General features: G+C 42.8%; 1 protein-coding gene across 3 annotated transcripts in view; it reads left to right on the forward strand.

Moving 5' to 3' along the window:
- SLC4A5 (solute carrier family 4 member 5) overlaps positions 1 to 12,476 on the forward strand; it is a 78,799-nt gene that overhangs the window by 55,633 nt on the left and 10,690 nt on the right. For all 3 annotated transcript variants that reach the window (XM_083629308.1, XM_083629310.1, XM_083629309.1), the window contains 7 exons: positions 2,660 to 2,721; positions 5,074 to 5,274; positions 6,160 to 6,273; positions 7,843 to 8,004; positions 11,042 to 11,220; positions 11,829 to 11,901; positions 12,268 to 12,336. In XM_083629308.1, coding sequence (XP_083485434.1) covers positions 2,660 to 2,721; positions 5,074 to 5,274; positions 6,160 to 6,273; positions 7,843 to 8,004; positions 11,042 to 11,220; positions 11,829 to 11,901; positions 12,268 to 12,336 — 860 coding nt within the window. The remainder of the gene's footprint in view (positions 1 to 2,659; positions 2,722 to 5,073; positions 5,275 to 6,159; positions 6,274 to 7,842; positions 8,005 to 11,041; positions 11,221 to 11,828; positions 11,902 to 12,267; positions 12,337 to 12,476) is intronic.

The raw sequence follows: 12,476 nt of genomic DNA on the forward strand, positions 1-12,476 counted from the left end.
AGCCTTCTCATCCAAACCATTTAAATAAGAATAATAATAATACAGCCAATGCTACAGAATTATTTTAAGTTGGGTAATGAAACAATCACTTTTTAAGCTACTGGAAATCACAAAATATGTCTGGTCCTGGAAAAAACTGACAGTTGTGGAGAGAAACTTTGTTGTAACCCCATAAAGGAATCTGGAATGAATAACAGTGATTTTCTCTGTTCTCTGCTTGGTCTTATTTTGCTTTTCTTCAGCAGTGAAGTGTTATGACCCAATACAGTAGTGCCAAAAACTCTGATTCTAACCCAGCAATCACTTCTCCTTCATTAACTCCTTTAATGTTGTCCTCCACTGGAAAGATTCATTATCGCTGAGATAATGCACTACCACAGCTTGGCTTAGTGACCCAGTGATCAAAACCAAACACACATTTCTGCACAAAATTGCTCATGTTGGGGCTTGTTCAGGCTGATAAGAGTTGTTTTCAGCCACATGTTTTCCTTTCCCCCACTATTATCATTCTGGAATCCTGAGCAGAGATGAATTAAATATTTGCGGTCCCCAAAGCAAGGAGGCTTTCCAAGAAGAGATCCTGGCTGCTTGAGGCCTGATCTCTATGAGCTCAGTGAGAGAGTCCAATGAAGGAGACGTCGGTGAGTCAACCTGCTGCCTTTATTGGCCACGCAGCTCCTTCAAGCCACCCGTGACTGACCTCAGGTATTTACCTGACCAAGCTGAAGCAGATAGACCACATCTGTAAATCTGTACGGATAATGCTGACTTGTTCTGGACTTCGCAACTATTTGCAAAAGCACATCTTTTGAGATCCCCTGGTATGAAATTCTGGAGTAGTATTATAAGGATTGTTTTGGTTTCAGTGCTGCTTATTTGGAATTTCTCTTCGTATTTTCCCTAAAAGGTGGCCTGCTTTTTCTCTGTTTTCTTCTGGAAAAGGTGGGTGGGAAAGGATCCAGAGAATCCCCTTTCTTGCAGTGAGAATCCAGGATGGCAGATGAAGAACGCTTCCTGAAGAAGATGCTACCCACTGACCACAAATATTGGAGGCGGGGGGGATGTTTTCTATTTGTATTTACCACAGTGATGGCCTTCAGTAGGGATTGAGGGATCTGTTAAATTCAGTTTCTCCTGCTTCCAGTCTTAAGTTCAGTTCCTATTTCTTCATCATTTTACAATAAAAAACTACAGAGGAAAATTATATGCATTTTCATGCACTTTTCTCCTAAACATAGACATTTTTGTACACAATTTTGCCCAATTTTTCTTTTTATAAGGTTCCTTTCACTAATGTGTACATGCACCTTCTGTTAACATAAGCTTTTTATGCCCTTTTTTTTGCAAGCTGCATTCCAAAATTTGCATTGTGAACTGTTTCAGTTCGCAAGCTAGTTTGGGAAGTGTGAGTTAGGTGAGTTTGCGTCAGAATGTAAACGAAAACAAATTTCTACTCCATCTCTTGTCTTGGGACAATAATTGCAGAATATAAAAGGTTTGTACCAAAGAACGCAACCTAGCAAAGTACAAAAGTCATATTTATGTGGGGGTTTTTTAATTTAAAAAAAAATAAGTTATAAGTCTTGATTATGAGCAAGCCATCTGGTCAGTTCTTCCTGCCACTTTCTCCCATCTCATAACAGGTAAGTATCTTGTCTGTTTTGAACTGCAACCTTCTCAAAATGTGATTGTGTGTGTTCTAATGGGCTAGGCTTCAAATAGTTTGCCAACATGCATGGCACCCCACACCTCGACTTAGTAGCTTACTGGGAAATCAAGACTGGCCCAAGATTATCCAGTGCGCATCTTGGTTGAGTTGGGATTTGAACTAAACAGTCTGGTTCCCTCCAGATGTTTTAGGCTATAATTCCCACCAGCTCCAGCTAGCATGGCACCAGGTAGATGAAGGCTCAGCAATATCACCATCACATTACACTGGCTCTCTGTTGTAAATAGCTCTTTATTTTTAGGATAGTTGCATTTTTGTAGACAGCCTTGCTTGGCAGCCAGGATGTCTGGAAACAAATATGGGATCAAATAAGGATCAGTCACTGCCTCTTCCAAGATGGAGAGTTTTCCGTGCAGTTGTAGATCCAATCCTCCGGGATGATCTGAATTGGACCAGTACCTCTCAGCCATGCAGTCTCTTGAGCAGTAGCTATTATATAAGGTCAACTGTTTCAATATGCGCCAAAAGACACCTTGGGTATCTGGGAGGCATCTAACTTGGCTTTTTGAAGTCACCCCTGAAGCCAAATTGGAAGGCCACACATTATGTTAATCAGGGAGAAGTTTCTGCTGGAGTTAGAACCAGGGCGTTTGTCCTCCGACTTGCCAAACCTCATTCAGGCAGAAAGGCATTTCCTTGTTAACCCACCAACAAGAATCTGTAATTGCATCCCAAAATTTGGTCAGAGTTTTGTCAATGTTTCAAGCTTCATGCCTCATCATGCAACTGACTGGAGATTCTGGATCCCACCCTGGAATTTGTAACTGAATACAGATTGTGCTTCTGCTTTGCCTATAAAATAGTGATTATTCGAAACAGTTCAAGCCAGTGGAGAGAACAATGGCTTGTTAAGCAAGATTTCCTATCTGGAGTGAGACTTTTTCTTTAATATATATATTTTTAAAATCTTAACTAACTCCTTTTCTGCAGTGAATACAACATTGTTCAATGCTTCAGTTCCACTGGCCCCAAACAACACTAACATTTCTGTGGTAAGTAGCTGGGATTTATTTTCTACTTTGCTTCCCCTCCCAACTGCTGCTTGCATATTTGTTTACATGTTTTACCTAACTCCATAGAGTAGGCAAAATTAGATAAAGCCAGTGGAATCAGGGCTACTTCCATGAAGATAGAACTCTTTGGTTGCATTTATAAAACTTTATTTTCTGACATCTCAACAATAACCAGGCCAAGTTCAGTGTGTTTCTGTTGACATTCAAGTCTTGCATTGACCTGCTCAGGCACTAAGATCAGAGGAGCAGGCTCCCCGGTGGTCTCTGTGTCAAAGGAGGTGCTCTAGTGCGGAGGGTGGCAGAAGAGCCTTTTCCGTGGTGGCTCTGTGCTCATTGAATGGCCTCCCTGCTGGGGTGCATCTTTATCCCACGCTTATATTCTGCCATGGATGCTTTAGCTGAGATTCTTGCATTGCAGGGGGTTGGACTAGATGACCCTTGAGGTCCCTTCCAACTTTACGATTCTATGATTCTATAATTCTTCTGAATGCCAAGTGAAGACATACCTTTTTTGGTCAGGCTTTCAGAGGCTGATGGTTCGTCATTTGAATGTTGATGCTAATTACATTTTAATGTAGTTTATGAGAACCATGTTAATGTTTTGCTTATTATCTTTTTTAAAAATCTTATTTATGGCCCCTGCAGCCATTTTTGGTGAAGGGTTAGTAAAGAAATCTATTAAGAAGTAAACGAATAAAAGAAGGGAGAATTCAGCCATTTCTTTTTCACTTTCTGACCAGTGTTTTCAAAGGACAAGCAAGACATTGGGAACAGCCCTGACACAGCAAAACAAACATGCATATTCTATATCAGATTAAATGCTCCCTATATCAGGGTGAGGGATGCGAGTGGCTACTTGCGAGTGCAAGTAGATAAATAGGGAAGGGCAAGGTAAATGGTGTTTCTGTGCGCTGCTCTGGTTTTGGTGTTCCATTGTGCCAGAAGCGGCTTAGTCATGCTGGCCACAAGACCCGGAAAAACTGTCTGCAGACAAACTCCGGCTCCCTCGGCCTATAAAGCGAGATAAGCGCCGCAACCCCAGAGTCATCTGCAACTGGACATAACTGTCAGGGGTCCTTTACCTTTTTTATATCAAGATGAATCTACAAAGCATGTAGATTAAGGTGAAGGTAAAGGGACCCCTGACCATTAGGTCCAGTCGTGGCCAACTCCAGGGTTGTGGCGCTCATCTTGCTTTATTGGCTGAGGGAGCCAGCATACAGCTTCCCGGTCATGTGGCCACCATGACTAAGCCGCTTCTGGAGAGCCAGAGCAGCGCACGGAAACGCCATTTACCTTCTCACCGGAGCGGTACCTATTTATCTACTTGCACTTTGACATGCTTTCGAACTGCTAGGTTGGCAGGAGCAGGGACTGAGCAACGGGAGCTCACCCTGTCGCAGGGATTCGAACCGCCGACCTTCTGATCGGCAAGTCCTACGCTCTGTGGTTTAACCCACAGCGCCACCCGCGCCCCTTTGCATGTAGATTAGGCTGAGGAAAAAAGATTTGATTAAGTCCCCGCCCCCCAGATGTTTTAGACTACAATGCTCATCAGAACCAGCTAGGATGGCATAATTAAAATTTCCCATCAAGTACAAACACAGCAGGTAGCCAGAGGCAAGCACAGGAGCAAACTCCCTTGAGCACACCTGAGAAGTTGTTTAAATCATAGAACTGTGCTGTGAATCAACCAACATTTCCAGGTACCTAGTTGAACAACGATGACTGCTGCCACCCAGTGGGTATTTTGCATTGCTTGAGTGGATTCTTCACTCTTTATCTTCCTTCGAACCCTGCAGCTGCTTTTTTCCATGGGATTTGGTTGTGTTGTTTCATTGACTGAAAATGGCAAAGGAGTGGAGTATGATTGCTCATATAAATCAGAGCAATCCAAAATATTTTTAGATAGGTCAAACTTGTTGAAGAGGGTGTGAATGTTAATTGTGATAATCTTCAAAATAACTTTTCTTCAATTTTCAAGACTTTATTATGAAGTTAAAATAATCCAGTAAAAAATGTAAAATAAAATAAATAAGAATTAAAACACTGTACAAAGCAAAACAAAAGTTTCAAAAGAATTTTGTGCAACCTTGAAAAACTGTATTACCAGTCAATTCTGCTGCTACTACTACTATTTCATTTTCTAGTATATACTCTACACTTCCCCCTGATGCTTTTCAGACAGGACAGTGATTAGGAACATTGTTAATCTTCTGAATTCAAGAGATTTGTGCCTTTTAAGACCAACAGCATTTTACTTGACAATGAAAACAAATTATTGTTTAGCATCCTAAAAATACTGTGTTTTGTTTTCTTCCATCTTTCAAGTACAATCCTATTAATGTAACAGCTCTGGACTGGACCCAGCTGAGCAAAAAGGAATGTCTGAAATATGGAGGAAGTCTGGTGGGGAAGTCCTGCAAATTCGTCCCTGACCTGGCCCTCATGTCTTTCATTCTCTTCTTTGGGACTTATTCCATGACTTTGACTCTGAAAAAATTCAAGTTCAGTCGCTACTTTCCTACAAAGGTAAGTAAAACCACAGATCCTCTCAACTAGCCTTCCCCAACCTGGTGCCCTCCAGTGTATTAGACTACAACTTCCATCAGCCCCAGCTAGCACTGATAAGATGGCTGGAAGCTGATGGGAATAGTAATCCAAAGCATCTGGAGGGCAACAAGTTGGAGAAGACAGCTCTATACTCCAAAAGCAAAACTTTTCAATCACAAAATGCAAGTTGATCCACTGGAAGTACTATCTGGAAAGTGACATGTCTCCAAGCCTGAATCCAGCAGTGAGCTCTGCAAGGGGGCACAGACGTCTGGGAGGGGGGCAATTGATCATAGAAGTGTAGAGTTGGAAGGGATCCCGAGGGTCCAGTGCAGGAATCCGTTTGCCCAACATGGGGCTCAAACCCATGATCCAGAGATTAAGAGTCTCATTAGGAGGAAAGCAGTTCAGGTCCCCCAAAGATCTATAGGCTACATGTTAATCAGTTCTATCCAACACTCCCCCCAACTAGATCAAGGTGGGTACAATTGTATTTTTATCTATTTGCCTGCCCTTCACCCTAAGCAGGGCTACAAACAGTTTAAAACAGTTGCACAAATTTAGTAAGAAAAAGCACTTCCAACTCTAAGAGAAGGCACATTTATACAGAAAAAAGGCAATGATTTCTTCTGAGCCAAACGGTGTGAAACTTAAATAAAATGAGGTGTGAACCAGTTGCTTTAACCAGCCTGAGCTTGAAACCTCTGTGTGTCTGCTCATCTAGCTCTCAGAAGCTGCACACCTGCAGATGGCTCCCCTTCCTGCTTACCTGCGTGGCAGCAAAAATGATACCAAGGGTCCCTCTGTGTCATCACCCCACTTTATTTGCCTTTTCCTTCCAAACCCTGTCTCCTCTTTTTTTAGGTCAGGGCCCTGATTGCTGATTTTTCCATTGTCTTCTCCATCCTGTTCTTCTGTGGAATAGATGCCTGTCTGGGACTGGATACTCCCAAATTGCATGTGCCCAGTATAATTAAGGTTCGGATTCCCTTGTGGGTTTTGATGTGCTCTTATCTCCTAATGCCCCTCTGCTCCACCCCTTTGCTTGCTTGCTTCCAAAAACTTATCTGTGTAGCCTCAAGGTTTCGTTACTGCTTTGTGGTTGGCTGGCCCAGTTACTTGAACAACAACCAACCGTCAAAGTGAACTGGTATATCTCAGGAATGGGGTAACCTCAAGCCAGAGGCAGATTTAGGGCAGCACATGGCACCAAGCCAAGAGGGACACCAGTGGACGCCACAACCATGATGATAGTGCACATGCAGAACAGAAGGCAAGAGGGCAGGGGTGTCAGATTTGAAAGATCAAGGACTGAGAGTTTCATGTAGGATTTTCAGTGTCTCAGAGAAAGCTGAACTCGGAGCCTGCAAAGCAAGTTGTGCTTGAAAGGGATTGAGGAGGGCAGAATGATCTGGACCCCAGTATGCTGAAAAATGTATTGTAACTAATGTCCATAAATGATGGTTCTCTCTCCCTTCAAAGTAGAATTAGAATTTTTTTGTTTGTTTTAAAACAATTTCTTAACTGAAATCTTTTCTTTCTCTCTTATTGAATGTTCTAACATGGCCACTTTCTGCTTTCTTTCTGGTATGTCTCCTCTCCCTTTGCTCCTTTTCTAGCTCCGAAAGCTTATTAGTGATTTCTCTATCTTCATGTCCATACTAATGTTTGTTGGTCTTGATTGTCTTTTTGGACTGAATACTCCAAAACTACAAGTGCCTACAGATTTTAAGGTAAAATCAATGAATGAGACCATCATAGAGGTAGATCGGATCAAAACACCAACTTGCCCCAATTAGAACTGGATGAATTAGTCAATTTTGTTTCTTTGTGGTTCCATTTTTCTAACGTTAAATTTAGTTCTTCACATTTCCACACCCATTTCCATTTTTGAAGAAGTCCTCATTAAAAATTGTCTGCATTCCTATTTCGTTTCATACACCCATTTTAATGCAATCTTGCCCAGTATACACATTCCCCTAGCATAATACATACCTTTATTCTGTTTTCTCAGCTACCTGCCTTTCTGTCCACACTTTCCCCTAATATGTATATTTCTGTGCATGTTATTTGGTTGGAGAACTGCACTGCTGAATTCAGAAAAAGAAGAATTTCCAGGGACAGCTGTGTTTTTGGTTCACTTAATTTGTGCAAATGAAGTATTTTCTTGCCCATGCCCAAAGCCCCGGTGCCTCCACCTTACCCCTGATAAATTTGCACTGAAGTAATCAATTCATTTCAACCTTTCTTATTGTTTGTTTCAATATGTCTTAAGATACTGTATAGGCCTGCATGGGCCATCTAACAGCCCCTCCATCCCACCACCATATCATGTGCTCTTGGGCTTCCCCTGTCCAGCTACATTTCTGCTTTCCATTTGAGCACTTTTGATGCTGAAATCCGAAGTGAGAGAGAAATCACCCTCCCACACAAGGCAGACCTGTGCTGTGAGGCAGCATACAAGAAGTGTAGGGCTCCTGGCGCCAGTCTTGTGTGCCATACTCATAATGTAATAGGTAACCTTCTACCCTTGAACTGCATTTACAGCCCACTCGCTTAGACCGTGGATGGTTTGTGTTCCCATTTGGCAAGAATCCCTGGTGGATCTACTTGGCCAGTGCGCTCCCCGCTCTCTTGGTCACCATCCTGATCTTCATGGACCAGCAAATTACAGCCGTCATAGTGAACAGGAAGGAGCACAAGCTCCGGGTATGCTTTTCTTTCCTTGCCTTGCAACTTGGGTGTTCACCAGTACTGAACCCACTGAGAGAGAGAAAACTGTCTGCTGTGAAACCTCCATTGATGATGGAGCCCTGGTGGGCATGGAGTTCAAAGGCCCACTCATTTGGAAAAGGAAAGGAATAGGATCAGTATACAAGGCCAGGAACATAGAACTTTGCCTTATCCAAAGTCAGACCATTTCTCCATCTGGCTCAGTGTTGTCTATACCAGTGGCTCTCAAATATTTGGGGGCCACTGCCCCCTTGGTTCCATAAACTCATCTCCACTCCCTCCTTCCCTATAAAAAGCATTATTCAGAACAGCAGTTTGCAAAACCGACTAAGAAAGATAATAAAATTCATAGATTCAAAGAACTGTAGAGTTGGAAGGGACCCAAAGGGTCATCTTGTCCAACCCCCTGTAATGCAGGATTCTTTTGCCCAATGTGAGGCTTGAACCTATGGCCATGAGAATAAGAGTCTCACTATCCCAGGAATCTTTGTGGAGTCTAGAAGTAGAAGTTGTCAGTGTGGTGTTAAGAGTGCTGGACCAGGGTTTGAATTCCCGCTCGGCCGTCCTATAAATCACTGGATGACCTTCGAGGCCAGTGACTGCCTCTCAGCCTAACCTACCTCACAGGGTTGTCAGGGGGACTAAATGGGCAGGGGGAAAACCTGTTGGAGATACATTCCCCATGTCTGCAGTCATGGGATTGTTGTCTATCACATGACGGTGTATGTTTTCATTCCACAGTGTGGGAAGTGACAGAGACAGGATGTTTTGGTATCACTGTGTTCCATGAAGTGGGACTATTGTCCTTTGTTCTTTCTCTCTTTGCTGTCTGATGAGAAGGAGGAAGGAGCTAAAGCAGAATGCTCCAAGTGTATTATATAAAGTAGATTAGCCAAAATGCTGTGCTTTGGTTCTGTTACCCAAACTGTGAATACTCTGCGGATCCCTAAGTGTGCTAATGCCTTTTGGCATCAGTCGCTGTGATGTTCAGGTTGGAGGAAGCTTTTGAAGCTCCCGAACGATCGACCAGGAGGGAGAGAACGTGCCAATTGGGCATGTGTCTGTGCCAGGGTCCTACATGCAAGTAGGATGCTGCTAACAAAACCATGTGTACCACCTTGAGCTCATTGGAGAAAAGGTGAGATATAAATGCAATGAATAATCTTCCCTTACAATTAATTGTGAAGTTATGCAAAATCCAATTAAAACTATGCAACAACATTGATGGATTGATCCAGTGATGCCAATTTTTCAAAGTCTGATAGTCATTTAGACCTCCAGCACCCCTTGGCTCTTAAGACCCCTCTCAGACATCCCATTGGCCCCAGGGAAACATTTCCCCTTCTATTAATCTCTTTGATCATTTATCCGCAAGCTTGCATAAAGACTCCATGCTCCCCAGGTTTCACACAGGAATCTTTCCCACCCCTGACAGAAAACTGGGTGTGAGCAAAAGGATGTATATGGAATGCTGCTAAGATTTATATAACATAGAATTCAACTTTAATCTGAAAGTTAATCTGAAAATATAAACATACATTTAAAAAATGAATGAAATTTCTAAAATACAACCCAGGATGAATATGTGTGGGTGGGTGACAGTTGATATTCAGAACCCTGGAGAGTACCCTCGAAATATACACGATTGGGCAGTAGAAAAATTCCTGTTCTCTATCAGTCCATTCATCTCCAGTCTTCCCATGCATGCAGAATTATTTGGAGGAACAGCTCACCATATCTGTTTAGATCAGTTAAATGTTTACTTCTGGTAACACCTCTGTAATTTCTTTATTTATTGGCTGCTGAGGAAGACCCCTTGTGGGTTGAAGTGCCCGTGGCCTGCAGCATTCATTTTATCATTGCTGTGTTTATAATTATTAGGGACACGGGTGGCACTGTGGTCTAAACTACTGAGCCTCTTGGACTTGCCAATCAGAAGGTCGGTGGTTCAAATCCCTGTGACAGAGTGAGCTCTCATTGTTCTGTCCCAGCTTCTGCCAACCAAGCAGTTTGAAAGCACGCCAGTGCAAGTAGATAAATAGGTATTGCTGTGGTGGGAAGGTAAACGGCGTTTCCGTGCACTCTGGCTTCTGTCACGGTGTTCGGTTGCGCCAGAAGTGGTTTAGTCCTGCAGGCCACATGACCCGGAAAGCTGTCTGTGGACAAACGCCAGCTTCCTTGGCCTGAAAGTGAGATGAGCGCTGCAACCCCATACAGTGGTACCTCGGGTTAAGTACTTAATTCGTTTCGGAGGTCCGTTCTTAACCTGAAACTGTTCTTAACCTGAAGCACCACTTTAGTTCATGGGGCCTGCTGCTGCTGCCGTACCGCCAGAGCACAATTTCTGTTCTCATCCTGAAGCAAAGTTCTTAACCCAAGGTACTATTTCTGGGTTAGCAGAGTCTGTAACCTGAAGCGTATGTAAACTGAGATACCACTGTAGTTGCCTTTGACTGGACTTAACCATCCAAGGGTCCTTTACCTTTACGTTTTACCTTATAATTATTGCATTTTAGAAATTTCATTCATTGTTTATGTATCTTTAAATTTTGAGGAAGATTAAACTTGAATTCTGTTTTATATCAATTTTAATAGCAATCCATACATTTTCTTTTGCTCCAGCCCAATTTTGTGGCTTAGCTGACCCTTTAGAGGTTGGGTCTGGCATTCCCTTTTGTGTGTCCTGTTTATTGTTCTCCGCTTTACCTGGAGATGCTGGAGATTAAACCTTCTGTATTCAGAACAGATGCTCTGCCCCTTTGAAGCAGACAGGAGTTATCACAGCTCTTTTTTCCACCAGCCCGTTGTTATGCCTGACCATACTTCTGGCTGTGCCTTAATCTTCAATTTCTCTAGTTTTTCAAACAGATAAGTTGTTACAAATGCTTAGCTTTAGGGTCCCAGCATCCTCCACAAATCCTAGTTTTAATGTGTTGGTTATATTGAGAGCTTACTTGGCTAAAGGGGTAGAATCCATTTCCTTCTATGTAAACAGTGTGTCCTTTTGTTTCAGAAAGCTGCAGGCTATCATCTGGACCTCTTTTGGGTGGGCATCCTTATGGCGGTCTGTTCATTCATGGGGCTACCATGGTATGTAGCAGCCACAGTCATTTCCATCGCACACATTGACAGCTTGAAGATGGAGACAGAGACCAGTGCACCAGGAGAGCAGCCTCAGTTCCTCGGAGTGAGGTGAGGGTTCCTTGAACTCACCTGTAAAGGGCAGTTGCGAATAGAAGCGCAATGTAACAGTGCTCTACATAAGTTCCTCCTTGACCATGTGGGTTTTGGGGGACATATTATTATAGCAGGCCTGTTAGACATCTTGCAGTTCACCAGACTGTGTTTCTGGCTGCCTCCTGTTCACCTTGCTTAGATCTTAGTTCAGTGGTCCTGTTTTGCCAGCAGCCACTAAAACTGGCCTGCCATCAGCATAATGTAATCAGAATCCTATGCAGTTCTGCCATTCGAGTCAACAGTACAACAATGTTTGTTTGTTTGTTTGTTTGTTTGTTTGTTTCTTACTTACTAAATTTGTAGATCATTTCTCAGCCATACACCAACAGACACTCTTAACAGTTCTTATGCTAGGCATGGGAGGAACTGATCCATGCACACTAATGACCTCTAGTAGAGCATCGCAAGAGTTTTTAGGCTGTGCACACTTATCTGGAGGTAAGCTCCACTGAATGGTGACCAAGTCAACATTCATGGGGCTGTGCTGTAGATTATGGTGAACCACAAACAGAGAATGTGGTAACAGTTGAATCCTCAATTTCACTGCTTCTGTTCTTTTTCAGGGAGCAGAGAATCACGGGAATCATTGTCTTTGTTCTGACTGGGATATCTGTCTTCCTGGCTCCTATTCTAAAGGTAACACATTCCAGAGATTTTTGTCATCATTTTAGGCATAGGCTTAGCATGTCGTTTCTTATTTTTATCCAAAGCTTTGGTCCAATCTGAACATCTACATCAGATTAATTTCAGTTCAGCCCTATATATATTTGCTCAGATATAAATCCTGCCGTGTTCAAAAGATCTTACTCACAAGTGAGCATTCATAGTGTTGCAGCCTTCAGTGATTCATCGTTTTAAAGGCAGATTAATCAAGGGAACATGCCTTAGCAGCCCTTGCAAAAGCATTTGTGGAAATGTCTGATAAAGAGGAGGCCTCACCTGCCCTCTCTCTCTCTCTCTCTCTCTCTCTCTCTCTCTCTCTCTCTCTCTCTCTCTCTATAGTACATCCCAATGCCTGTGCTGTATGGAGTCTTCCTCTACATGGGAGTGGCCTCGCTAAATGGCATCCAGGTAGGAACGTGAATTATTCTGGCAACTTCATAATGATTTTGGCAATCACCACCTTTATCTACCCACTCAGGTTATTGCGTAAGTGGCCAGGATTCTACTTAGCAATGGAATAGTTTGCTCAGAAAAGTGTAGGCTTCATT

The sequence above is a fragment of the Podarcis filfolensis genome (genome assembly GCF_964270895.1).
Source record: "Podarcis filfolensis genome assembly, chromosome: 8".
NCBI lineage: Eukaryota > Metazoa > Chordata > Lepidosauria > Squamata > Lacertidae > Podarcis > Podarcis filfolensis.